The 25926-nt window shown below is 47.2% G+C and overlaps 1 protein-coding gene across 5 annotated transcripts; it reads right to left on the bottom strand.

The window, feature by feature from the left end:
* Window positions 1–229: 229 nt before the first annotated feature.
* Window positions 230–25220, bottom strand: EDC3 (enhancer of mRNA decapping 3). 5 transcript variants are annotated; one of them, XM_035112405.3, is made up of 7 exons: window positions 24899–25220; window positions 23179–23356; window positions 17105–17424; window positions 10569–10901; window positions 4370–4523; window positions 3192–3409; window positions 230–2007 (listed from the first exon to the last, which is right to left on the bottom strand). In XM_035112405.3, coding segments are annotated over exons 1-7 (1539 nt in total). In that variant the 5' UTR covers window positions 24900–25220; the 3' UTR covers window positions 230–1672. The 5 variants fall into 5 exon arrangements, with proteins under 5 accessions (XP_034968296.1, XP_034968292.1, XP_034968295.1 ...); XM_035112401.3 differs by having other exon boundaries at window positions 25154–25220; XM_035112404.3 differs by having other exon boundaries at window positions 25158–25220.
* Window positions 25221–25926: the final 706 nt, after the last annotated feature.

The following is a 25926-nucleotide window of genomic DNA, read 5'->3' as shown; positions in this document are numbered from 1 at the left end:
AGGAAATAAAATTAGCAAAATCATTTAAATATTGAAGAGTATGAATTCTATTTTTTCTCAAATACATTGCGATAATAATTATGCCTTTAAGTCAAAGTGATTAAGTCTTCTTGTGATTGTCTCTTTTGGACCCGAGATGGCTGCAGGAAAGTGAATGAACTATGGTCAGTTGCAAACCAAGAAAACTAGTTTCTGCACTCTAGAAATGAAAACAACCCAGAAGAACAACTGCTTTGCTACACATTTTAATCATTGTTATTTGTGAGAGTTCTGTATGGCACCTTTAGAGACAAGAAGGTCAAAGCACAGCTGATTTCTCAGAGCTAACAGGTATTCAGCTACTTAAGTGTGTTGCACCCCTGAACTCCAGGAAAAGCCTGGCTACAAACCAAAATGTTCTGCTGTGGCAGCATTTGGAATAAGAACAAGCCAGTGACAGCAACGAGTTGGTCCCCAGAGAGCAACACAATGTTGTGTCCTTCCCACTGAAGAACGGCACATTGGGAGAGGGGCAGTCAGTAGCTGAGATGCACAATTCACCAGTGGGTCATTATACAAGCTCATGCCTGAAGCACAAGAGGACCAGATGAGAGTGCAAAAGCAACATGCAGGAAGAGGCGGCTTTGCTTGGCCATTTGGCTCACTTCACAGGCCTTTCCATCTTAAGCCGCTTCTGTTCCAATGCCACTTTGCAACTGTTCTGCACCGCTAGACAAAGCCCCATCACATTTCATTGCTTCACTTGAAAGTGTAGCCATGTGCTTGTTCTGGACATACCGAGAGGGAACAAGGTAGTGCCACCATCATGAACATGAATTTTTCTATGGGTTTCATATCCAGTGGCAGCTAAGTCTCAATACTCTCATACACACTCTCACACACACGGGCCCTGGGAAGTAGGTTTTTTTTTTTTTAAGGAGCAGACACCAGCAATGTGAATTCTACAGTAAGATGGCAGGACACTACTTGTGGAGAAGCACAAGTGACAGCACCAATGAGTCTGCTTCCTCAGTCTTCTTTTAAGCCACAAGTATTGCAACCACATTATCATTCACTCAAATAAGCAAAAAAGAAACAAGTGTGTGCTGGCAGTGGCTCAAGAGACACAATTGCTGTTCTACAAACTCCAAGCTGCCAGCAGGAGAAGTAGGTGCCTCCCACCACCTGCCTAGGCTGAGCAAGCCAATGTACCATATAGCTTGAGAGACGGGGCTGTAGCTGCACAAGAGAGGGATGCGCTGGCGGCAGCAGGACAGCCCTCATTCCCACATGATCAGCAAGGGGGACACATACCCCCTGCCAGTCCTGCGGGGGGGGGGGGGAGGGAAAACGAAACCATACTGTTAGCTGCATATCTGAACGGGCAGGGGCACCTGCATGTGTAAGCAAGCACGCACCCTGCCTTCCCACCACCAACTTGTCGAGCTGGTTGAAGACACCAGCTGCCTCTGCGTTCCTTCATGGCATTGGGAGGTCATCAAAGGCTCAGAGGAGCACGAGCCCTCTTGGTTCTCCTCAGTACTGATATTTCTCTTGAAAGAAACACAGTTGAGAACTTCCAACATCCTTAAGGCTTCAAAGAGTTTTAATATAGTCAGGATCAGTCGTGTGGTTTGAGGCGGTTCTGCCCCCACTTTCCTCTTCAGGGCCAAAGCCGCCCCCCCTCCCCACTTTAGGTAGAGTGCAAAGGGATGACAAACTTGCAGCCGAAAGGTGAGTGGTAGTTTATCCCCACCTCTTGGAAGACTTTTTGTGGAATGCCGATATCGCACAGGTACACGCGCCCAGACCTCTCACCTAGGGGCAGTGGCAGCCCCAGGGACAGAGACCACTTGGCGTCGATCCCTTGCTCCATGTCATTCACCGGGGGGTCCAGGCTGAGGATGGGGGCTCTGTTTTGGTTGGCCCAGTCCACAGCAGCCTTGTACCAAGGCTGGTCCCTCAGGAAGGCATTTTCATGGCAATCCAAGCAGTTTATCACCAAGTCAACTGGTGAGTCTGGAAGATCTGGGGAGCGGGAGGAACAAGAGAGCACTTTACATGTTTGTCAAGTAGAAACCTATAAGGGACTTATAGGAAAGCCTCCCTAAGACTCTTCTGGCAGGCTGCCCGGCCGTCTGCAGAACCCTGCAGGATGCTTCTAGGATAAGGTTACCAGATTTTTTTTTCAATGAATCCAGGGACACTTTTCAACTTCAGAAGGAATGATAGGATTTTGTCAGGAGACTGATTTGTAAATCTGGAGACTGTCCTTGGGAAATGGGGACGTCTGGTAACTTTATTCTAGGAGTCTCACAGAGGAGGACATGCAGACAATGCTCCTCTCCTGCTTCTGCTTTATAACAACTGGGCCCCAAAAGCAGGCTGCCTATGAACAGGAATGTCCCTTATAGACAGCAGGACTAACACCCACCCATATATCTGTCCTCTACAACTTTTTCAAAGTTCCTTTTGAATGAAGTCTAAAATAGGCATGTATTTCAAAGCCCCAGGATTTGGTTAGCAGCTCATGCAACTGACCCAACTCGCCTCTTTCCAACTAAAGTGTTCCCTACAAGTCCAGTGGGTATAACAATAGCTTAGCTCCTTGCCAGTAGATGGTGCTGCTGCATTATAAGTTGCCTCGACAGCTCCACAAAGATCACATTAGCACCTACTCCCTGTCCAGCTCCATCACTTGACCCCCAGAGCCTATGCAAAGCCAGGATGCAGTGGCAAAAGTGCACCACTTCAGTCGGGGTGGCGGGTTTGGCAGTACAGTGGTACCTTGGGTTAAGAACTCGTTCCAGAGGTCTGTTCTTAACCTGAAACAGTTCTTAACCTGAGGTGTGCTTTTGCTAATGGGGCCTCCTGCTGCCGCTGGCGCACGATTTCCGTTCTTATCCTTGGGCAAAGTTCTTAACCTGGAGCAACCACTTCCTGGTTAGCAGAGTTTGTAACCTGAAGCGTCTGTAACCCGAGGTACCACTGTACTAGATTCTTCTGCTAACAGAAAAGCAACTGTTGTTTTCTTTCTGGGAAGCTGTGTGCTTGTGCTAAGCAGCCAGGATTTAGCTTGGCAGGACACGTGGACTGAGCCAGTGCGCACTTTTTTCTTTCTTTATTCAGCTGACTTGAGGCTTTGGCAATATAGCAAATAACTGTTATTTCTATATATTTAGAAAATCTATCCATGGCTGTACCCGGCTCACCTTTGACACTGGACACCTGTTGGCCTTGGGTCTTGCTGAAAAGTGTCAGCTCATTGGTGATCGATTCCAGCATCTTGACAAAGTTGGGAAGGAAGAGAATGACATGCACATCATGATTGGAAAGATGCCGACCACAGCTGATTCCCTGAGCCCCCTTCACATGAGGGCCACACAGCAAGGCAACCGTGGGTCGCTGGTGAATGTTTTTTGGATTCAACCTGAAAGTCAGATGTACAAAGGGTCTTAAACATCAAAAGCAGTTTCCTCGAACAAATCTTGCCTTCTTAATGGGAGAGGAGATACTTTCAAAATATTTAAGATGCATGCAACCAAGGCTCAGAAGTTAAGACATACAAGAGTCACAATAACTCTTCAATCACTCCATAATTTCCCAAACAATTCTCTATTCAGAAAGAAACACCACTGAAATCAAATGCAGCTTTCTTCCAACTAAGCATGCCAAGGTTTGCAGTGTCACAAGGGCATGTGTTAGCAAAACACAGCATTGCTGATTAGGAAGCTAGGTTTTAAAATAATGAAACTGCTTAGTGGTTTTTAAAATAGTGTAATAACAATGTTTTCTTGATGGTCAAGAGAGATAGGCATCTAATGTTTAAATCTCACAATCCCTGTGCAGCTTCCAGTTTTCTCTTCTGCTTTGCAATCAGCCAGGCTGCATCACTGCCAAACAAGAACACAGACTGCTCTCCAGAGGAAGTAGACCAAGAGCCAATTCTTAGGGACAAAGCCCTAACTTGACTAGTTTCTTTCAGAGTCAAACACCCAGCACAGAATGACAGAGGTGTAAGGACCCCAAGGACACTCTCTGTAAGTTCAAGCCCTTGTAGAAATTCATTCACAAAGCCAAGGTCTGCCATGAGCAGGAGCTAACAAGGCAGATGACACCGGATGAGTTAACAAATCAGCTCCAGGTGCCTCACAAAGAAAGCCATGCCAGACACTACAAGGAATTACACCCTGAACACAGTTCCTGTGTCTGATTGGCAGGGAACCAAGAACAGCTCAAAGCCAAGATCCAGGCTTCCAATCCACAATAATGGCCATATGGCTAGACTGGCTTGCAGCACAACAGGTCATGTCATTTAGCATTCTGTGATTTTCACAGGAAGCATGCAAAATCCAATGAGGCTTGCTACTTTCTAGGAAAGGTGTTTTACCTGTTGGGCCCTCCGAGCAGACTCAGGGCCATCTGACTGGCACATACCCCCGTCATTTCCAGTCTCCGTTCAAGGGTGAGCCCGTATTTCTCTGCCACCGAAAGAAGTTTTTTGTGAAGCTCATAGGAGATACTTGGAACAACCAGCCCAGAGTCTGAAATGCAGAAGGGAGGGGAGCCATTTGTTAGGAGATGCTTGGCAAAAACAGTGTTGCTCTTCAGGTCCAGAGCCTGAGCCTGAGCCAGTTTCTGCATTAAGAACTGGGCCATTCTAAACATGGTCACCCAAATGCCCAGAGGCTTTGGGGCAAATAGACACAACCAACAGCTGTATAACTCACATACGTTTCAGTTAACCTGCCAGCGATCCCATTTCTATACACCAGCATGGAAACAAGTCTACAGGAGAGAGGTTTGCATCGTAAGTGTGCATGTCACGTCTTGGGATTATAGGATACGAAAGGCTAGTGCAGCGAACTGGGGAAGACAGAAAGAACACCATCTAGGGTAACATCTAGTAACATTCAAAATGCAAAGGTTCTGGTGAGATCACACACACACACACACACACACACACACACACCTTGAAGTGTGCCTAGAATTGTCTTTTTAAAAAATGCTGACGAAACCTTCAAGATCCAAAATTCTATAGAAATGAAATGAAGCATCATATGCTTTACGGTAATCTGTGCTCATCAGCCCTTTGTAACTTCATGCAGATGTAAACAGAGGCTTCTGAAGTACGAATAAGCTGCTTTATATAAAGCCCAGCTGTTGACCCACCTTGATCAGTACTGCCTGTTCAAGCTGGCAGGTGAACAATCCCCAGGGCAGGAAGCACGAGCTGCAAGGAATAGACCTTTGCTCTGCCACTGAGTGGTGATCCTTCCCTGCCATATATCCAAACCTATCTAAGCCCACTATCTACTCTAGAAAGGCACTGGGCACTCCAATGTCTCAGCCTTTCCCAGCCTGGCTATCCGTGTTCCAAGAGGTCTGGGTCTGAAGGCACCGGAGGCCACCACCTCACTGGAACAAAGCATGTCTAGGTCTGATCAAGTACCTGAACGGGGGATCTGATCGGGCACTTGATCAGGCGCCTTGGGTTCAATGATGGAAAAAAGGCAGGATGTAAGAGAGTGCAATACAATAAAGCAAATGTAATTCATACATTTTACTTAACTGGGAGATGCCTGGGACCTAACCTGGGACCTTCAGCATATAAAGCAAGCCCTCTACCACTAACGCTTGAACCTGTGGGCATCCAATGAAGCTGAGTGTTGGAAGCTTCAGAAGGGATACAAGAAAGTCATCCTTCATGCACTGCACAGTTAAAGCAATGGAACTTGCTCCCACGGGAGGCAGTGACGGCCACCAAACTCAGATGGCTTAAAAAACTTAGACAAGCTCATGGGGGAAAAGGCTATCAATGGCTACTAGCCATGACGGCCATGCTCGGCCTCCAGTTTGTTGCAGCAATGCTTCTGAAGACTAGTTGCTGGAAAGCACGAGGGGAGGGGAGCCCCTGCACTCGAATCCTGCTTGTAGGTTCAGCCACTGTGAGAAGAGGATGCTGGAGTAGAAGGGAAATTGGCCTGATCCAGTAGGCTCTTAAGTTCTTACCACTGAGATATGGCTTTCCATAAGGAAGTGTTTTGTTGTGCTTTCCTCTAGCTCTTCTCACCATAAAGATTCAGTATAGCTGTGCTTAGCGCAACAGATATTCAGCAGTGACACACGCATGCACATGTTTTTAGAAACACTCACCTGGAAGTACAATCATGAGTCCCAAATCTATGTAGACAGGAGTGTGTTTTCTCACAGCCATGTGGATGACACCAGTTATTATAGGGAAAGAGTACTGCTGCATCTAGCTCAGAACTGTCTGCTTTGATAGGCAGTGGCCACACGGCACACATCCTCTCTATCTACCCTTCTTTGGGTATGCATTCTACTGAAATCAGTGGAATATTCTTCCAAGCAAGGATGGTTGGGCCATCATAGCAACACAGAATCCTTAAATGAGGCTGTATCAGTCCTGCGAGAAAAGCAGCTAGTCACTCAAAAACAGGGCTCCCTCCAGGTGTTCTCAGACTGCAAATCCCATCATCCTTTACCACTTGGCTGGGGCTGATGGGATTGGCAGTCCACCCATGGTGGCGACACCCCCTTTACATAAACAAAGAGCTCTGCGGAGTCCCGCTCCACGGAGGGTCAACTGAAGTTGAAATGTCAAGGTTTTGGTTTGTTTTTTTAACAGCCCCTGTGACCGACATGGGAGAGGCAAACTGCTTTACACAACTTGACCTTGCATGTTAAGAACCAATTAAGATAATTGTGTTGCCTTAATCAGTTTTATTGCATGCAGCACCCATGTTAATGCTATAGTGTTGTTTAAACCAACTTCAGGGTGGTCCACAGTCTGGAGAAAAAACCCAGAACATTCAAAGTCAATCTAGTCTCACAGCATTCACCAGCCTCCTTCCTTTTCAAACAAGGTTCAGCAGTAGTGTTTTGCTTGTAAGCAAAGACTCTCATAGCAGTATAACAGTAGCCTAAGGGCTACTGTCTTGGGGGTGGACAACATATTCCCAGGTATGAACTCACACTACCCTGATCTATGATGCACAGAGGTGATTTTCAAGTTTTGCAACACAGTTTTCTAACCAAGCCTTGGCTAACTCCTGTCAGATCCTTTCAACTTCTGTGTCTTGTACCATGTGGAATATTCCTTCCTTCCTAGTAACAGTAATCAACCCCCCCCCCCCGGCCCAGTTACAGTGGTACCTCTACTTATGAATAACCATAGCTGCCAAGTTTTCCCTTTTCTCGTGAGGAAGCCTATTCAGCATAATAGAATTTCCCTTAAAAAAAGGGATAACTTGGCAGCTATGGAATAACTCTACTTACGAATGGAGCTCCGTCCGCCATCTTGGATGCGGTTTAGATAGGATTTTTTTCTACTTACGAATTTTTAGATAGGGTTGCTTCGACTTGCAATTTCTTTCTCCCAATGGGAGAAAAATGAGAATCCTATGGGATTCGACTTACAAATCTTTTCGACTTATGAATGTGCGTTCGGAACGCATTAAATTCGTAAGTAGAGGTACCACTGTACTTTGCAACAAAGCTGATAAAGAAGCTGCGTTCTGAACATTTTAGAAACGTTGATGGCATATAAGTATTTTTAGAAAGAAAACAATGAGCAGCCCTGCCCTGCTTGATCTGAACAGCACATCTAGACCACAGTGTTGTTTTCTCCAGTGGTCAGCCAGATGTCTCCAGGAAGCCCCACAAGCAAGGCAAGAATGCAACAGCCCTGCCCAGCAACTGGCATTCAGTGCTGCCTCCAAACATGGAAGTTTCATGGCCCCATCACAGCCAGTAGCTGCTCAGAATTATCCTAAATTTTGCCCAATTCCCTTTCAAAGCTTTCTATAAGCTAGTAGCCATCACATCTTGTGGTAGCAAGTTCCAGGAAGGCTGAATGTAGGCATGAAAACAGATAAATGCTTTATTTAATATTTTCTGAATGTGGGAGAAAGGGTTTTCAAGAGAGAGTTTCAAATAGTTCTAAGAAATCTGCAGACCAGTTCTATGGACTATTGGATCAACTTATTTCAAGTAAACATCCACATGATTCAGTTGTTCAAAACTGCCTGGTGCAACGAAACCTTAAACAATATATCCCTTGTCCCCCTAAGGGCTTGCAAACCAAAGCCAAAGGTGTGGGGGAATAAAAGGAAGTAGAGAGTAAGGAGTCAAGAAAAATACCAAGCCAGTCAAGATTCACTGTAATTTCAGCACACTGGGCTCCTTATCAAGTGCCTCTGACCTCTCTTGCACTTCCCATGACAGCCTCTTTCCTCCTGTCAGATCAGCAAGCAACCTTGGCTGCCTATGGTCCTGGAAGCCCTCAGATAACATTCTGAGGCTTTTAATGTTTAATCGATTATTTTATTTTTCTGTTGGAAGCCGCCCAGAGTGGGTGGGGTATAAATAATAAATTATTATTATTATTATTATTATTATTATTATTATTATTATTATTCTGTTCAGATGCTCAATTTTTTAAAACACAAACGAACAGGGATGATAGAAGTACCATCACATTGAGATGTTCTCCTGAGCAAGATGCTGAAATAAATAGGAGAACTTCTTTGCAGGATTGTGCACATTTAAAGGATGCCTTTTGTTTTTGCTGGGTGGGCCCCACAACCTGCAAGAGCAGAGGAACCGCATGGGTGACACCACGTGCCTACTCTGTTAGTGTCTGTTTGCCTTTGGGAACTCTCCATGCTCAGCACTCCTCCATTCAAGGGGATGTTGTTTGAAGTGGAGGGAGAGATAAGGCGAGAGATTACACAGCATTGTTGCATGCAATCCCAGCCAAGCAAGAGCTGTGTTACACTTTGCCCTAATTGATCTTTGGCAGGAGCGTGCAAGTACCAAGAGGACTTCCCTTCTCCTCACTCACGCAAGGGACAACTTGTCAGACCGGCTTATCAAAACCAGACCAGACTGTGCTAAATAAACTCAGGGTGGAAGGCAATCTATGAGGTAGCGTGTAACTCTGGAAAACAACAATAGTGCCGCAAATGAGGGCTGGACCAAAGCCAGACTCAAATTACACTTGTGCTGGAAGGTGGATTGTATTATTCCATAATTAAGGTCATAAAAGCAGATCATCTTAGGCCTGAATCTATTTCATGGCTGTAAATGCAAAAGCAGATAGAGCTCACATCGCCTGGTGTAGAACACTGGAAGGGACATTCCCCACTCCTTCCTTGTTCTGCTCCTTCCCTGCCTCCCACCCTCATGGCTGTTCATTTCCTTTTCCTCTTGTGAAGTGCTGTGCTTCTTTGGGATTTGCCTTGTCCCCATCACTGCCACCTAATACTGTAGTTACAAGTAACAGTTCCTTTATAAGGAACTTTATAACTTTATAACTTTATAAGGAACACTTCCTCGCACTGTTCACCCTGGACACTGAGGTTCAGCTCCAAGGGTCTTCTGGTAGTTCCCTCACTGCAAGAAGTGAGATTAAAGGGAACCAAGCAGAGGGCCTTGTCGGTAATGGCGTCTGCCCTGTGGAACGTCCTCCCATCAGATGTCAAGGAAATCAACAATTATCTGACTTTTAGAAGACATCTGAAGGCAATTGTGTTCAGGGAAGTTTTCAATGTTTGATGTTTTATTGTGCTTTTAATACTCTGTTGGGAGCCACCCTGAGTGGCTGGGGAAACCCAGCCAGATGGCTGGAGTATAAATAAAAACATTATTATTATTATTATTATTATTATTATTATTATTATTATTATTACTGGCTGCAATAATCCTTCCAATAGCTTGCAAAGGAGGTCAGTGTCACCATTCTCTAACTGTTTGGGGGGCCACCAAGGTTCAGGGTTGCATCTGGATCCAGCACTGATAGCCAGTATGGAGTAGCAATTAGAGCACCCTGCCCTCCCGCTGCATACCTGGTACCCTCCAGAAGTTGCTGGAGTACATTTCCCATCCCTTCTGACCACTGGCCATGCTGGCTGGGGATGATTGGAGTTGGAGTCCAACAACATCTGGAAAGTGTGAGCTAAAGTTGTCAGACTAGGAAACGGAAGACCTGGATTCAAATCTCGCTCAGAGGGAGGCAAAAACAGCTGAATCCAATCCAAATGTGAGCAGCAACTATGGCAGTAAAGTTGCAATGAATGCAAGTATTTGAAGGACAGAAAAGCCCAGAAAAGGAAAAACTAGGGCAGCACAGTGGCTAAAGGCATGACCTGTGAACTAAGAGGCCAGTCCTTCAAGTCTCACCTCAGCCATGAAAGTCATGGCATGGCCTGATCCAAACCCACTATCCCTCTTCATCAGCCAATGCCCCTTCAGCCCCTGCAATGTGGGGTGCTACTGACCTGCTCTGCAGAGCTGCTGTAAGGATTACGTGGATATATGTGAAGCCCTGAAAGTTCTATATTAAAGCCAAACACTCATAAACAGTCACATCTTTGCATGCTTACCTACCTATGTGGGAGACGGAGTGTTTTTGATCCAATCCATGAAAGAAAAAGGGCCGTGCAGCACAGAGCAAGTGGCCCAGCACAGATAAAAACCAGAACAGCCACATTTGTATTAAACAGACATTCCCTTTCAAATCATCCCTCAAAGAAGCCGCTGTGTTCAATTTTAAAAAGCCAGCATACCAGTGCAGAATTCTTTGCTTGCCTGGGGCACAGTGATTCTGCGATACACGATAGGCTCAGATTCCAAGATATTCTCATCGTGACGATAGCGTGCAGATCTCTCGTTTGGAGTGCCTCTTGAGCGAGTCCCACTCTTCCTCTCGAAAGTGTCAATCTCCTCAAACACAGCTGCCTTATCAAAGAGGGCCAGGTTCCCTTCAAAATCAAAATCTGTATCTGGGATTTCTTCAATGTCGTCCCCAAAACACTCATCATCTTTGTTCTTCATCTGCCCATTCTTCACACCACTCTTCTTTGGAGTCACCTGGTTTGGATGGCGGCTACTGGAGGACCCTGAAGTAAAGGACATGGCAAGTCAAGGATTAGTCAACAAGGAAAGCAGATGTTTATGAAGACAGAGAATACAAACTGTCGACTGCACAAGATGGATTCTAGACTACTTTGCCAAGTGATGCAAAGCCACCACATTGTGTTTCAGACTGCCCCAAAGGCCAGTGTTTGAAATTTCCCAGGCACCAGGTGCATTTTGCTACTGGCGTGGGTCCAATTGTAACCATGTGGAGATTTCTGAGCACCAGGTTAGCAACTGACATCTCCAACGAGCCAGCTGATTCGTGTGCAGCAAAAGATGCATGTATTGTTCTTCTGTACTCCCACAAGAATTAACTGGCTCGCATGGCAGCAAATTTTGCTTCTGTGCTACTGCACAAGCTGAAATCCTAGGCACACTTTCTTGAGGGTAAGAAAGCTCCTCTGGACATGGAGGGGATTACTTCCAAGCAAACATGCCTAGGAGGAAAGACGGCAAAGCGTGTTTGTCCTTGGGCCTACATTGCCGAGCTTGCTCAGCCCTGCGCACCCATCTCTCATGAGGCAGTTTCTCGGCGCCTCAGAACAACCACACTAGGCCACCCTGAGAAGCATTTCTCTGTTGCAGGACCAGGCTGGGCTCTGGCAGTTGACCAGGGCAGCGGTGGCACATTCTTTTGAGGTGCACTGGAGGAAGGACGCCTCTGCCACGGGTTTGGCTCGGCTTCCCCAGGTCCACTTAATTGTAGTGTGAGGGTGGCCCCACCCACTTCTCATATGGGTGCCACCCTGCATCCCCAGCCCTTCTTCCTTGAGGAAGAGCTGCCCCTTCCCATTTTTTTCTATCATGATCAAAACCAGCACTGTATTATGAGGCCTGGGCTAGAGCCTTGTTAACCTTTTGACAATTCAGTCCTCCATAATCACATCAAGGAAAGTAAGTGCAGGGCTGAGTGCAGAGATATTTGACTGTTCTGCAACCTTTCCAAAGGACACCCAAATGGAACTCAGATGACATTTTAAAAACCTCTGCCTTAGTCTATAGCTTACAGTATTTCTATTTTCACTTTGTGTGTTTCTCCTTGCATACAGGGACATGTGAATTGTAAGAGCAAACTACAGTCAGGCAATGTAGTTGGCATCACAAAATCATAGAATTGTAGTGTTGGAAGGGACCCTGAGGGTCATCTAGTCTAACCTCCTTGGGACCATAACCTAGGTTTAGGGTGCTATTTGACGCCGAGTTTCTAACACTGCATGAGATTTGTCTGTCTGACCAGCCTATTCTTGTTTCTTTCAGAACATAGTTCACTCTGCCTCAATGACTCAAACACTATCAATGAAAAACTATCAATCTTGCCCAGTTGCTCTGTATTGTCTTGCTCTCTCAGTGGCTCTCTGGGGGTCACTGCCAGAGATATTTAGAGCACATGGATGGCACACAGCTAAACCAAGAAGCCCACTGCCACTCTTTCTAGCACCAACTTTCAATATGGGAAAAGAGCAGGGGATTGTCCCTAACTTCACATGGGCAAACACGGCACAGGGAAAGATCCTAGCAAACTCAAGTTTTGGCTTGGCTACCAAGGCCAACCAAAAGTTATGGACATCTAGGAAACGTTTTGACACTTGTTTTCTAGGAAGACCTTGCCTGGTCTCTCCAACCCTTAAATTTCTACCCTTACCTCATCCAACAGCATGAGTTCAGAAAAGCAAAGCACAGTCACCCACAGAGGCACCTGATAGAAAGAGGTCAGCTCAATCATGCAGCCCCTCCGTTTACATGCATTCAATGTGTGTGCGACTATGTATACATGCAGGCATAGGCAAACTCGGCCCTCCAGGTGTTTTGGGACTACAACTCCCATCATCCCTGACCGCTGGGCCTGTTAGCTAGGGATGATGGGAGTTGTGGTCCCCAAACATCTGGACAGCCGAGTTTGCCTATGCCTGTATACGTGCATCGTGCTGAACCCAGAAGTAACCCAGAAACATAAAGACGTCACTAAAACATCACTAAAAGAGCAGGGTGGGATGTTTGCAGGCTTTTTCAATGGGTTTCAATTAATTAGACATGATTTCACCGACACATGCGGTGCCTCGGAACGTAACACCTGTGTAAATGGGGGGCTGCCTGTATACTCTGCTGCTGCCACCTCCAAACTGAGTGTTTAGATATTTCCAGACTCATCTGCAAACAAACTGTTCTTCTACTTCACAGCTCTGCCACCCCCTCAAAAAACAAGGACATAAAAATACCCACAGTGGCTAATTCCAAAGGGTATGGGTAGACAGCCTGCCAGGAGTCTAAATGCTGACAGAACAAAACAAGCCACAAAAGCAGGAAAAACAATAGTCAGAATACTCTCTATGGGACATCATGAATGAAGGCGAAGCTCCAGCTCCACCAGAGTTAAATACACAGGGATTGTGGAGGTCAGCCGTGTAATCCACCTCCTGACAGCCAGCTCTGAAAACTTGCTGACAGTTGCAATCAAAAGTGACATCACTTGCATAACTTGGCCACCATAAATATGTCAAGTTGCGTCCCTAAAGGACCAGTCAAGCTCTGAAAGGGCTTATATTTTTGACACAGGTGGACAGGGATGGTGGTTACATGAAGCTTTTGGGTCACGAGGAAAAGCAATTGGAGTGAGTAATCTAACAAAGAGGATGCATGCTCTTTTCACAACTGGAAGCTATGCCACAAAACCAAGGGATCCACTGTGAGTAGCTACCAATTAACTGCCCTACCAACACTATTATATCCAGTGGGTAGATAAAAGAATGGCTGCTCTGAGCAAGCACTTACAACCTTCCTACACCACTCAGGACTTCAAGAGGTGTTTGATGTGGTGTTCCAACTGAGGCTATGTTACATTACTCCAAGTGTAGCCTGCACATGCTCAGCAGGCCTGCCACTAAGAGTGGGTAAAGCTGTGCCTCTTCCACACAGCACAATGCAATCAGTCAAAACGCTGGGACAAGAAGAGACCTCTAACCCAAGCTAAACACAGTCAAAACAGTAGATGGGCTGATAAGCAGACTTCACAGGGGCTTCCTTTCAGTGGGTCATTTGCATTTCCTCTACGGACTAGCTTACCTCTAGAACAGTTGGTTGTAATGTCAGATGTTGCACAGCTGAGAATTCACTTTGGCCACCTGCCAGCAGTCAAGGAGTCCCTCCCTTGGAAAAGGTAAACAAGGGCTCCCAGACAGATTCAGTCATTACAGCCAACAAGCCAAGCACATGAAGCCTCTGGCAAGCCGGCTGCCTTCCTGCAAAACCCTTTCCAAGGCTGCCCTGCCAACCCCAATTTGAAGCAAGCAGTACCAGCCCTGCACGCAACTCATTGTTGTGTAACCCCAATGCTATTATTTATTGATAACCTTTTGCACCAACATTATAAAGAGGTAACTTTGGCCCTGCCTTCAGCATGCACGCTACAGTGCATCTAAAGGTCAATAGCTGCTCACTCAATGCAGGGCACCACCTCCAACAACAATAACACTCAGCCACACTGCACCGTCGCCTTCCTTGTGTTTTCACAGCCAGCATCTTCTAGTCTATTTAACCTCATGCCCAAGATTCTAGCCTAGAACGAGGATACACAGTGCAGGTACAGGTGGCAAATAAAACAGTTGAACCAGTCTTTGGATATTTGCATAGCTTGTGCTCTCCCCAACCTGTTAAATGTTTTTCTCCCTTGAAAGCTAGGCAACTCTGACAGGGCAATATAGTCGGGAAACTAGACAGGATCCATCCATCCAACACTGACTGATTCAAAAATGAGAAGATCTAGAAACACTGCTTATTTTCACCACAGGACCAAAGAGAAGTGAATAAGTATAAGAAGCTGTCAAAAAATAGGCAGATCACTGTTCCACCTAGCGCAGCATCCGCTGTTCTAACTGGCAACAGCTTTATGGCATCTTAGATAGTTGTCTATTACCATTTTATCTAAAGATGCCAAGGAATAAATCTGTTTATTCTTTGCAGTTAAGGCACACATTCTCCCTGTGAATTATGTCCCTTCCTGCATTGTCCTAACTGCCCCTCACCTGTCCTTAGAGCAAACTAATTTTCAAGGTTACAGTTTAGGCTTAATGTTTGCACTATCTCAAGGCAGTCATGTTACAGCCCCCACATGAATAAACACATTTCTTTGGTGCTCAATATGAGAGTCATTCCTGAGTTATCTTTGATCAAAAGGTTTTTTTACCACAAGTGGTTAAGTTGCAGCAATGGCAGAACCAGGGCCGTCTCTAGGCCCGGGTCCGGTGGCGCAGGGCACCAGGGCGCCATGCCACCAGGGGCGCTGTTGCGCCCGCTGAGAGGCGTGACAGAGGCCACCCCAGGCGCGCCGGATGTAGCCCTAGGCGCGCCTCTCAGCTGTTCAGGCCGCTCTGTTCAGGTGGCGCAGGGCGCCGGCCCTCCAGGCGACAGCCGCGGCGGGAAACGGGGTGGGGCGGGGCGCCGGAGGGATCTGTCGCACCAGGGCGCCAGGCATGCTTAAGACGGCCCTGGGCAGAACACAGGGAAATTGTCAGTGCAGCATTTGCACTCCTACTCACCAGGTAATCTTGCTAAACTAAACTTAATGTTAAGTTAAACTTTCCTTACTGGTTTGGCTGACAGTAACTATGGATGGGAGGTTTTTAGAGAACATATAAAGGGATCCAGATTTTCTTCCTTTCAAACTCAGTTTTATAGAACTTACTAGGAAACTAGAGTAAGCAAGTGATTCAAGTTAGAAAGACTGGGACAAGCAAGTTTAAACTAAAGAAGCGAGATCTGGTTTTCACAGCTTGGCGCATTTGCAGAGGTAGGTACAGACAAACATTGGTGGTTATAATCTGCAGTGGCTGGCTGCAGTTAACGAACATTCAAGCATTCACTAAAAGTAAGATTCAAGTTAAAGGGAAGAGCAGTTCCAAAGTGAAGGATTAACAAAAAGACAGTTACTAAAGTACTGAAAGTCATTGCTCTGAAGGCATTATGGTCACCTATTACATAGCTGTTTACAGGAGCGTGAAACATGAATAGCTGGTACCTGGCATTTCTCACTTAAGCACCTACAGACCAAACACTCCTGCAAGCAGGAATACTATGAGCATGACTATTTGCCCACAAGGCAAATGCTAATGAGCCTTTATGGTCAAGCTGATGACATCATAAAAGCCTCATCAAGTATGTCTGGACGAGTCCTAGGACATCTGCAAAGAAAACAGGCCTAGCTTCACAAATGGCATTTCACTACAGCCAGAATGGGCAAACCTATCACAGAGCTGCCTTCTCTTATTCCATCCCACAGCTCTTAAATCCTTCTCTCTGCACTTGAAACAGGGTGGGGGGTTTTATGTTGGGGGTGGGGCAGGACAAAAAAAAAGAAAAGAATGGCAGACATTATGTATTAAATGAGTCTTGGTACAGCTGCTCAGTCACCTTTGGAAGACAGGTGGGCAGACTGACCACTGGAGTGCACTAGCAAAGGGAAGGCTCCCTTTTCTTATCTGAGTACTGCAATCCCAAATCTTCTTCTGATGGAAGGCTAGACAAAAAAGTGGGAGTGATAGGCAGGAGCATGATGAGGTTCTGTTTCTTGGCTAGCATGCCCAGCCTCAGGACAGCTGCACACATCTTTGGAATCTGGCAAGTAAGTCAAAACATGTCTTGCCAGCAAGAGGCTCCCTACCCTTGCTGGCGTGCTCCATTATATCAAACTCATGCCATTCCAGGAAGGGGAAATGGGAGCACAAGAGTTACCACTGATTTTGGAAGCTTTCAGTACGCTACTCTGAATGGAAGCTCTCTAACCCTCCCCAAATGTTGGCTGGTAAAAGTAGATTACCTGTAAGCCAATGCTAGAGCCCACTTTTTGAGCATTTGTATATATTTCTATACTGTTTTAGTATCTGCCCTTTAGAAGGCCCCCAGGCAGGTTACAGCAACACATTTTAAATGTTCGGGGGGGTGTCATTGTTTTCTTGCTTCTGGTTTAAATATTTGTGCTTTTATCTTGCATTTTTATCTTGTGAATCGTCCCGAGATCTTTTGATGAAGGGCGGTATATAAATCTAACAAATAAAATAAAATAAATAAACAATTTAAGATTCAGAATTAAAAACAGTTTAAGCAACAAAGGGGAAATAGGTACAAGAATGGCAGTAACAATGCATTTTTAGGACAAAGAGAAAGAAGAGTATCATGTGGCCAGTGTACTTACATGAGTTGTGCCTCCGGCGAAAGCCTTTGGATTGGTTCAAGGACTCCATGTGCCGGTCCATATAGCTCTTGGAGCATTGCTGCTGCTGGGGAGAAATGGCAGCCTCCTGGTTTTTAACGTCTGTTCGCTTGGGGATATTCTGTGGGGCACTACTAGAAGCACCAGGTTTCTTTGGCAATTTGCCAGGGCCATTCTGGCTGGTACCCCCTGGACATCCAATGCCAGGAATACAAAGGTCAGTGTGCTGAAAGTCTCCACATTGCCCATTATCACCAGGGCTTGGAATCTCCAGGATCTTCAGTTCAGTAATGTCACCTGCCCTAAACGAAAGAAAGAGGCCCAAACAAGGTGTGATTTTTGCAATAGTGCTTACCTCTACATCAGGCATAGGGAAGCTGTGATCCTCCAGATACCAGGATACTCCAACTCCCATCATTCCTGACCTACAGCCATGTTAACCAACACTGATGGGAGCTAAGGGTCCAACAACATCTTGGACAGCTTCTCCAGCCCTGATCTATTGCACCACAAAAGCAGCTAGCTGACAAGTTTAGCAGGCGTAAAAATGTGTTAGAACCTGTGTCAGTAACAACAGATACTTCAGTTACACAAGAGGCAATAACTACAAAAAACTAAGTACCATCAATTTTTCAGGAATTGGCATATGCTAAGCAGATATGAGCAAACAACCAGTATTTCAAATTAATCACATCATGAAACATAAGCAGGCTTCATCAAGCCATCAGTTATATTATAAATGCTGAAAAATTATTAGCAATTTTTATGCACATCAATACATCATATAGTCAATACCCCTTGGTAGAACTACTCTAATATTTGGGAACAAGGAGGAATGGAAGAAGAAAGGGTATACAAAAGCCCTGGTAGCCAAAGGCCCATCTAGTCTAGCACCCATTTCCCACAGAGTTGAACAGGAAGCTCATGAGAAGCTCAGAAACAAGGTGTGAAGGCAATAACTGAGCTGGGTCCACCCAGCAACTGGCATTCAGTGGGATATTGCCTATCATCACAGAAGTTTCATAGCTGAAATTTTAGACACATTCATTAGATTTCAAGTTAAAATTGAAACCTTCCCTCCACATTAGGAAGAAATCCAAGTGGGTGGAGGAAAATAATGAAAAGTATATCGACTTCTTCCATTTCAGTCTAAAATCCAGCTTTCAGACTATCACACTGGTATATTTAGCTTGGTATTATTGATGGTGGAGCATTACAAGGGCTGTGAATTCTGTGCTGGCCACTCAGCACAGGTACTTGGTACTGGGAAACCAATTCATCATTCACAGTATATTAGCTTTCTTTTTTCCTTTTCTCTAATATTACTAAGTTTGCAATCCTTAGGAGTGCAAAGATAGGGGTTAAAAAAACCAAAATGCAGGCAATGCAGATATAACTGTCTAAACCAGGGGTCAGCAAACTTTTTCAACAGGGCCCGGACTATATTTTGAAAAAAAAAATGAACGAATTCCTATGCCCCACAAATAACCCAGAGATGCATTTTAAATAAAAAGACACATTCTACTCATGTAAAAACATGCTGATTCAAGGACCGTCCGCGGGCCGGATTTAGAAGGCTGCATCTGGCCCCCGGGCCTTAGTTTGGGGACCCCTGGTCTAAATGCTAAGCAAGCTGTAGCATTCTAATGACAATAGTTTAGAAATCTTGCCACATAATTTCGCTTCTTGGGACAAAAATTTCAGTTTACCACAGAACACTTGTTATTATGGCCTTTTGTAAATTTAACATGTATTAGATACCATTTGCTGCTTTCTTTAAGCTCCAATTTTGGGGCAGAAAAGCAGCCCCTAATGAAGGAGTAATTTAATCCTGGTTTTTCAACCAGAACAGTATTGGATGTCATTTGTTTCCGTTACCTCATGTATACAAATACAATTTCTATTCTGGGCCCATCTAAATAACTTAGATGAAGGAAGGAGGAGGATGCTCAACTGATTTGCAGATGACACCAAACTGGAAGGGGTTGCCAATGCCGGAGAAGACAAGATCCGGATTCAATATGACCTTAAAAAATAGGAGAACTGGGCCCAAACTAACAAAATGAATTTCAATAGGGACAAATGTCAGTCTCTACACTTAAGCAGGAAGAACCCACTGCACAAATATAAGATTGGGGAACACTTGGCTTGCTGGTAGTACATGTGAAAAACATCTAGGGGTCTTAGTAGATCAGAAGCCAAACATGAGTCAACAGTGTGATGCAGTAGCAAAAAAGGGAAGTAGCAGCCCCGCTCTATTCTGCATTGGTCAGACCACACCTGGAGTCCTGTGTCCAACTCTGGATGCCACAATTTAAGAACAGACTTATAGAATTACTAGTGTATTTCAGCCCGTTCAATAACGGGCTCTAGAACATCCTGGGATTCGGAGAAGCGCTTGCGCAGCGCTTCTTCGAACCCTGGGACCTGTCCTTGCTGTTGGCGGCAGGGGGACAGGAACGAAGGAGGAGAAAGCGCTGCTTTCTCCTCCTCCGTTCCTCTCCTGCAGCCGCCGACAGGAAGCAGATATCCCAGGGTTCGGAGAAGCGCTTGCGCAGCGCTTCTCCGAACCCTGGGAGCCGTCCTTGCTGTCGGCGGCAGGGGGAGAGGAACGGAGGAGGAGAAAGCGCTGCTTTCTCCTCCTTCCTTCCTCTCCCGCAGCCGCCGACAGGAAGCAGACATCCCAGAGTTCGGAGAAGCGCTTGCACAGCGCTTCTCTGAACCCTGGGACCTGTCCTTGCTGTCGGCGGAAGGGGGAGAGGAACGGAGGAGGAGAAAGCGCTGCTTTCTCCTCCTCCGTTCCTCTCCCGCAGCCGCCGACAGGAAGCAGACACCCCAGAGTTCGGAGAAGCGCTTGCACAGCGCTTCTCTGAACCCTGGGACCTGTCCTTGCTGTCGGCGGAAGGGGGAGAGGAACGGAGGAGGAGAAAGCACTGCTTTCTCCTCCTCCGTTCCTCTCCCGCAGCCGCCGACAGGAAGCAGACATCCCACGGTTCGGAGAAGCGCTTGTGCAGCTCTTCTCCGAACCCTGGGACCCGTCCTTGCTGTCGGCGGCAGGGGGACAGGAACGGAGGAGCGCTTTCTCCTCCTTCCTTCCTCTCCCCCAGCCGCCGACAGGAAGGACGCGTGCACTCCCCCCCCCCGCCTCCTCCAACCGCCGCTCCTCTCACGGGCCAGGGAGGGTTGTGAGGAGGCCTTCGCCGGCCTCCACCCTCGCTTCCCTAACGTGCCCTGCAGTGAGGCGGTGTCCGGAGGGAGCGGCGGTTGGAGGAGGCAGGGGGGGAGAGTGCGCGCGCGCAGTCTCTGCTGTCCAATCCCTGTATCCCTGGGGCACATGCGCAGTACCCCAGGGACACACGGGACAGCTTGGACGCAGGGACAACTTGGACATTATTATATAGGATAGAGTTGGAATCTTCCAACATTCAGCTGCATTGGGTGACTGTCATAGTGTTACGAAAGAGAGAGAAAATTCACTTAAGACCTATAGCAAGCACAGGGGGCTGCCAGGAGGAACTGTAGATACCAGTATTCAAGGAATCAGCCAGAAGCATCTGGCTCATTGAACGTCTTTGCACCCCCAACCATCACTTGTTAGTGCGAAGGAAATTCAGTATGTTTGGGGTAGTTTTTTTTATGTTTGCTTAAAAAAAAGGGAAAAACAAACTACCGTGAACAAGAAGGCATGCAAATATCATCACCAAGATTTGTTTTTAACTGTCTAGCCCAGGGATCCCCAAACTGCGGCCCTCCAGATGTTTTGTCCTACAACTCCCATGATCCCTAGCTAACAGGATCAGTGGTCAGGGATGATGGGAATTGTAGTCCAAAACATCTGGAGGGCCGAAGTTTGGGGATGCCTGGTCTAGCCAGTTACCAACTAGTATATGAAGATCTTTTAAGAGATGGTTCCAGTTTTTCAAATGTGATATGTACCCATTTCAGAATAAATGTTTCAATAAAAAGAAATGTTTTTTTTTACATTGGAGTAGGAGCAAAGCTCCTTGGGGATTATCTTTTGGGGGTTGCACACCAGTGGTGGACAGGACTGAAGCCAAAGTGGGCCGCGTCTGTGCCAATCCTTCCCTGTTACTTACTTCACCCGTGCACTGCTATGTAATCCATTCATTCTCTCTTACATCCATTCATATGAAAGGAGCTGGTAACAATCCTCCAAGTCCCATATCATTCCCTACAATCCCTGCAAGTCTTCACTGTTTATAGAGGCATCAGAAGTTGTTGTTTCTTCCCCCACCCAACTTACAATCCAGTTGTTGCAAAGAGAATGAGAGAGACTGACAGCCAGGCAGGAAACATATGGACTTGGGGCCGGAGCATGGACAACAGCACTTAAAAGGGTTTTTCTAAGAACACTGTATTGTGCTCCATGGTTGGGTTTCTGACCTACATGCGTGTGCACCTGCCAGGCTCCAGGTCTCTCTCCCTCTCATTTTCTTCTTGTGACAGCTGGATTGCAATGTGGAGAATATGAAAGGCAGGCAGGCAGGCAGACAGAACAGACAGCAACGCAGAGGTACCGTGTTTCTCACATTTTAAGACGTGCCTATAAAATAAGCCATGGCACGATTTTCTGGAGGCAATAAAATATAAGGCATCCCCCCAAAATAAGACATGCTGGGTGGTAGCAGTGGTGGGAATAGGTCTGCATGGCGCTTTTGCAGCGTGCGCCTTGCTGAGCGCTGCTGTCTCTCCCGGGTCCCGCTCAGTCGGGACTCCGCGCGGTGCGCGCTGCTGTCTTTGCCGGCTCTTTCTGAGGGGCTTGCAAAGCACTAGGGCGGAGGGGGTCGTGGAAACAGTCTCACTTCACTAGTACTTTACTCAGCCCCATCGCTAGTTCCTACGGTAGCAGCAAACCAAACTGACCCACAACCACCTACCACAAACCGTCCCAGTCCTCCTCCTCTAGGCGTCTTGAATGAATCCCCCACCCCAAATTCGACCAAGCCCAGAACAGCCTGCCAATCACAAAGACGAGCAACCGACGTCGCTTGCTCCCAGCGGCCGTGGAGGGGCGGGGCTCCACTCGAAGCAGGCCGGGGGGAGGGTGAGAGCAGAAGCAGCCGTTGGGAGAGAGGCGTTTCGCACCTGAAGTGGCCGCCGCCGCCGAACAATGGACGACCCTATGGTGGGAGCAGGGCCCACCGCGGCCAGTCCTGTCGCCATGGGTGAGGAAAACGAGGCTGAAAGCTGGCAAGGCCCCGCGGACCGGGCCGACGGAGAGTCACGGCTCAACCTGTTGGAAACTTGCGGGGTGTGCGGCCAGAACATCCAGAGCCAGCAGCCCAAGCTGCTGCCGTGCCTCCACTCATTCTGCGTGCGCTGCCTACCCCCTCCGCATCGCTACCTCATGCTGCCGCCTCCCGCCGCACCTTCCCCGGGCGCCGGCGGCCCCAAAGACCTGCCGCTGCCTCCGCCGCCGCCTTTGCTTCAGCCTTCCCCGGCCCCCTCGTCGCCCGTCGCCACGCCGCCCTCGCCGCTGCACTGCAACCCGGGTAAGGAAGCCCGCGCGGCGGCCGTGTCACAACTGGGGGTGAGGAGGAGAAGAGCTCGTAGTTATCTCAGAGCGGGAGAGCCCCGACCCAGCGGGAGCCGGCACGGGCAGCAGCATGCACCGCACCGACCCCGACCCAGCAAAACTCTCTGAAAGCTTAATACCGGTAAAAAATTAAAAAGCTTAACAAAAAAATAAGACATCCCCTGAAAATAAGCCGTGGTGTTTTTTTGGAGGAAAAATAAATATAAGACATGTCTTAAAATGTGAGAAACACGGTATTGCAGATACAGTGGAGAAACTGCACCATGGCAGTGATGAGCCTGATCTGGCCTGGAGGTTGAGAGCACCTTAGCTCCTGGTTTATGTACTGATTTGGCATCATCAGCCAGAATCCTGGGAATAAGAAAATGTGGTTGTGAACAACGTATCAGCAGTGCCCCCCTCCCCCACCAGCTTGTGGCAGTTTTTCATGGTTGGTCTTGAACACTCAAAACACTTAAATGGTCATAGTCTAGAAAAAGCAGACAGATGGGCCATTTACCTGAAGGTGACCTCTGGTACCAAACATTTAACACCATTATGGAAAGGCCGCTTTAAGGAGATGGTCTGGCTGACCTGATCCACAGCAGAAACTCTTCCCTGATAGACTCCCAGGCTCTCTCCACAGTTGATTGAGACAATGCTTCCAAGCCAATCTGCAGCCATATTTTCCCTGATCACTGCAAAATGAAAGTGAAAAAGATGGGATAAAGTTTGCTGTTGTAGTGTGATTTTTTTCCTCTTGCATTGTGATTTTTTTCCTCTTGCATCATAACACAGACCACCACTCCAAGGCTTGGCTTTCACTCCTTTGTACTTTCTCAATACAGTACAGTACTTTAGAACATTAAATATCACTACAATGAATGAATACAATATACGTAATTTGAGCAACCAGAATGGATACAATACCAATTAATCAAGTTAAAAATAAAAGTTAAAATTAATTTTTTCCTCCTTCACATTTTATTCAGTTATTTGGGCATCTTATGTGATCTATGCTGGTTTCCAATTAGTTTCCAGATTCTGGTGACCATCTGTAAACCTGTAAGTGTTTGGGGTCAGGTTATTAGCAGGATCATCTTCTCCCACATGAGTTTGCTGGCCATTAATGATGATCAGAGGCCTTGCTCATTGTCCGGTTACCTTCAGAAGTGTGGCTGGCTGGGACAGAGGACAAGGGTTTTTTCAGTTGCAGAGGCCAGGCTGCAGAAGGCTTGTGGCTGAAAACTCAAGGGGCTCCTTTTTTAGCCTTCAGGGCCAAACGGTCAAGTCATCCCTGCTCTGAAACACTTTTAAGCGCTATGCTTATGTCTTTTGTTTTACAATTTTTTATGTGCTGTAAGCTGCCCAGAGTGGCTGGGGAAATCCAGCCAGATGGGCAGGGTATAAGTAATAAAATTATTATTATTAAGCTGTTTTAACATCATATCCTGCTATCAATAATTAACTATTACTATTATTATGAATCCTTTGACCTGAATGAACCTTAAGAGCCTTGCTCGATCAATCCGAAGGCCCTTCTCATCCAGTATTATGTGTTTACAGTGGCCAACCAGATGTCACAATGGGAGGCCCACAGGCAGGACTTAAGCACAAGGGCACCTTCCCCTCCCAGTTTCTATAAGAACATAAGAAGAGCCCTGCTAGATCAGGCCGGGGGGGGGGGAGGAGAGGCATCTAGTTCAGCAACCTGTTCTCAGAGTGGCCAACCAGATCCTTCTTGTGGGAAACACACAAGCCGCATTCATGCACAAGAGCCCTCACCCCAACTGGTATTCAGAAGCATTACTGCATCTGAACGTGCAGGCAGAGCCACTGTGGCGATAGCCCTCTCCGTCAGGAGCAGCCAAAGGACCAAACACTTTTTGTTTCAATGTAAGCTCCTTGGGGCAGAGCTCCATAGCAGAATGAGCTTACCTGTAGGCTTCGCCTACATCACTCTCCCTCTGAAACACCATGAACATGGTCAAAAACAACAACAAAAAACAGCTAACCCTCAACCTGAAGAAAGGGAACATCACCAAGTTCGCTCGTCTTGTAAGCTCCTCAGGGCAGGGAACTCCCTCCCTCCCCTTTCTCGCGCGCCTCCCGCCTCCCTAACTGCTGCCAGGATTCAGGGACAACCACGGCGTCCACGTTAGATTGAGGGCAAACAAGGAAATGAAAGAAAGACAGGATGAATCCCTCCAGTGGCTGAGGGGGGAAGTGACGTCACCTACTCCATTTAACCTCCTGTGCTGGTTTGCAGGGGCCGCGCCGCTCGCGCAGGGGGGAGGGGGCAGGGGACGGCGACCCCTCCCCTTCACGCGCCCCCCGTCAGTTGCTCCCGAAGGGCCCCGAAAGAGGCCCCTCTTCTCCCCCACACCCGTAGAGCCAGAGCCACGCCCCCCCCGCTTCCCTCCCTCGGCCTTTCCCGGCGAGAGGCGAGAAGGTAGGAAGCCCACTCGGCGGGTCGGACGGCCGGCAAAACTCACTCACTCACTCGCTTCTGCCCCCTCAGAGCTTCTTCTTCACAGCGGAAGCACAAGGCGTCCCGACGTCACTTCCGTCCGCTGCTGCTGCACTTCAGAGGCAACGTCCGGGGCTTTTCATTCAGGCATGCGCAGAGCGGCCCTGCTGGCTTTTCTCCCTCCCCACTGAGGAGCCCTCGCTGCGAGGCGGGCTAGGCTGAGCGAGGCGGCGACTGGCCCCGAAGGCACCGCCGAGTGAGCCTCGTCCAGCGCTGGATCCGAACCCCGGCCCCCCGGTCTTAACCGCGGCGCCGCGGTCCCTGCGAGCGCAGGAGGCGGGATTCCTTAGATTCACCACGTGAAAGTTCTCGCGCGACAGAGGTGGAATTAGAAATCCATCCGGACAGTTCTAAATAAAATGCCAGCGTTGTAAAATACACCGAGGTAATTCTAATCTGTTGTAGGTATTTTTAACTTTTGTATGTTTTAAAGTAGGGTTGTGACTTTTTCTTGATTTTACTGTTTTGTAAACTGCTTTGAGGCTTTTTACACTCGAGCAGTGTATGAATTTTATGGAATAATTATTAATTAAAAGCTGCTTCGTGTAAACATAACTCCTATTAATGCAGATGATAATGATCTTAAAGTGGCCTAAACTCTGAAAAAGCAGAGTTTTACTTTGGCTGTATTCTAAGTTCGTTCAGCTTGGTTTTGTGACCTGGCAGAAGTTCTGCCTGCAGGAAGGATGGTGTAACTCAAACACTACTGTATTTTAAAAGCTTGTTTTCCTCTGCCGG

This window comes from Zootoca vivipara, chromosome Z1 (assembly GCF_965207765.1).
Source record: "Zootoca vivipara chromosome Z1, rZooViv2.hap1.1, whole genome shotgun sequence".
NCBI classification, from domain to species: Eukaryota; Metazoa; Chordata; class Lepidosauria; order Squamata; family Lacertidae; genus Zootoca; species Zootoca vivipara.
This window is presented reverse-complemented; position numbering and strand designations above follow the sequence as displayed.

Coding starts and splice junctions, on each gene's coding strand:
- EDC3 (XM_035112405.3), bottom strand. Junction 4,524..10,568: donor AAGCAAAGAATTCTGCACTG/GTATGCTGGCTT, acceptor TCTGCATTTCAG/ACTCTGGGCTGGTTGTTCCA. Junction 3,410..4,369: donor CTGCTCGGAGGGCCCAACAG/GTAAAACACCTT, acceptor TCTGACTTTCAG/GTTGAATCCAAAAAACATTC.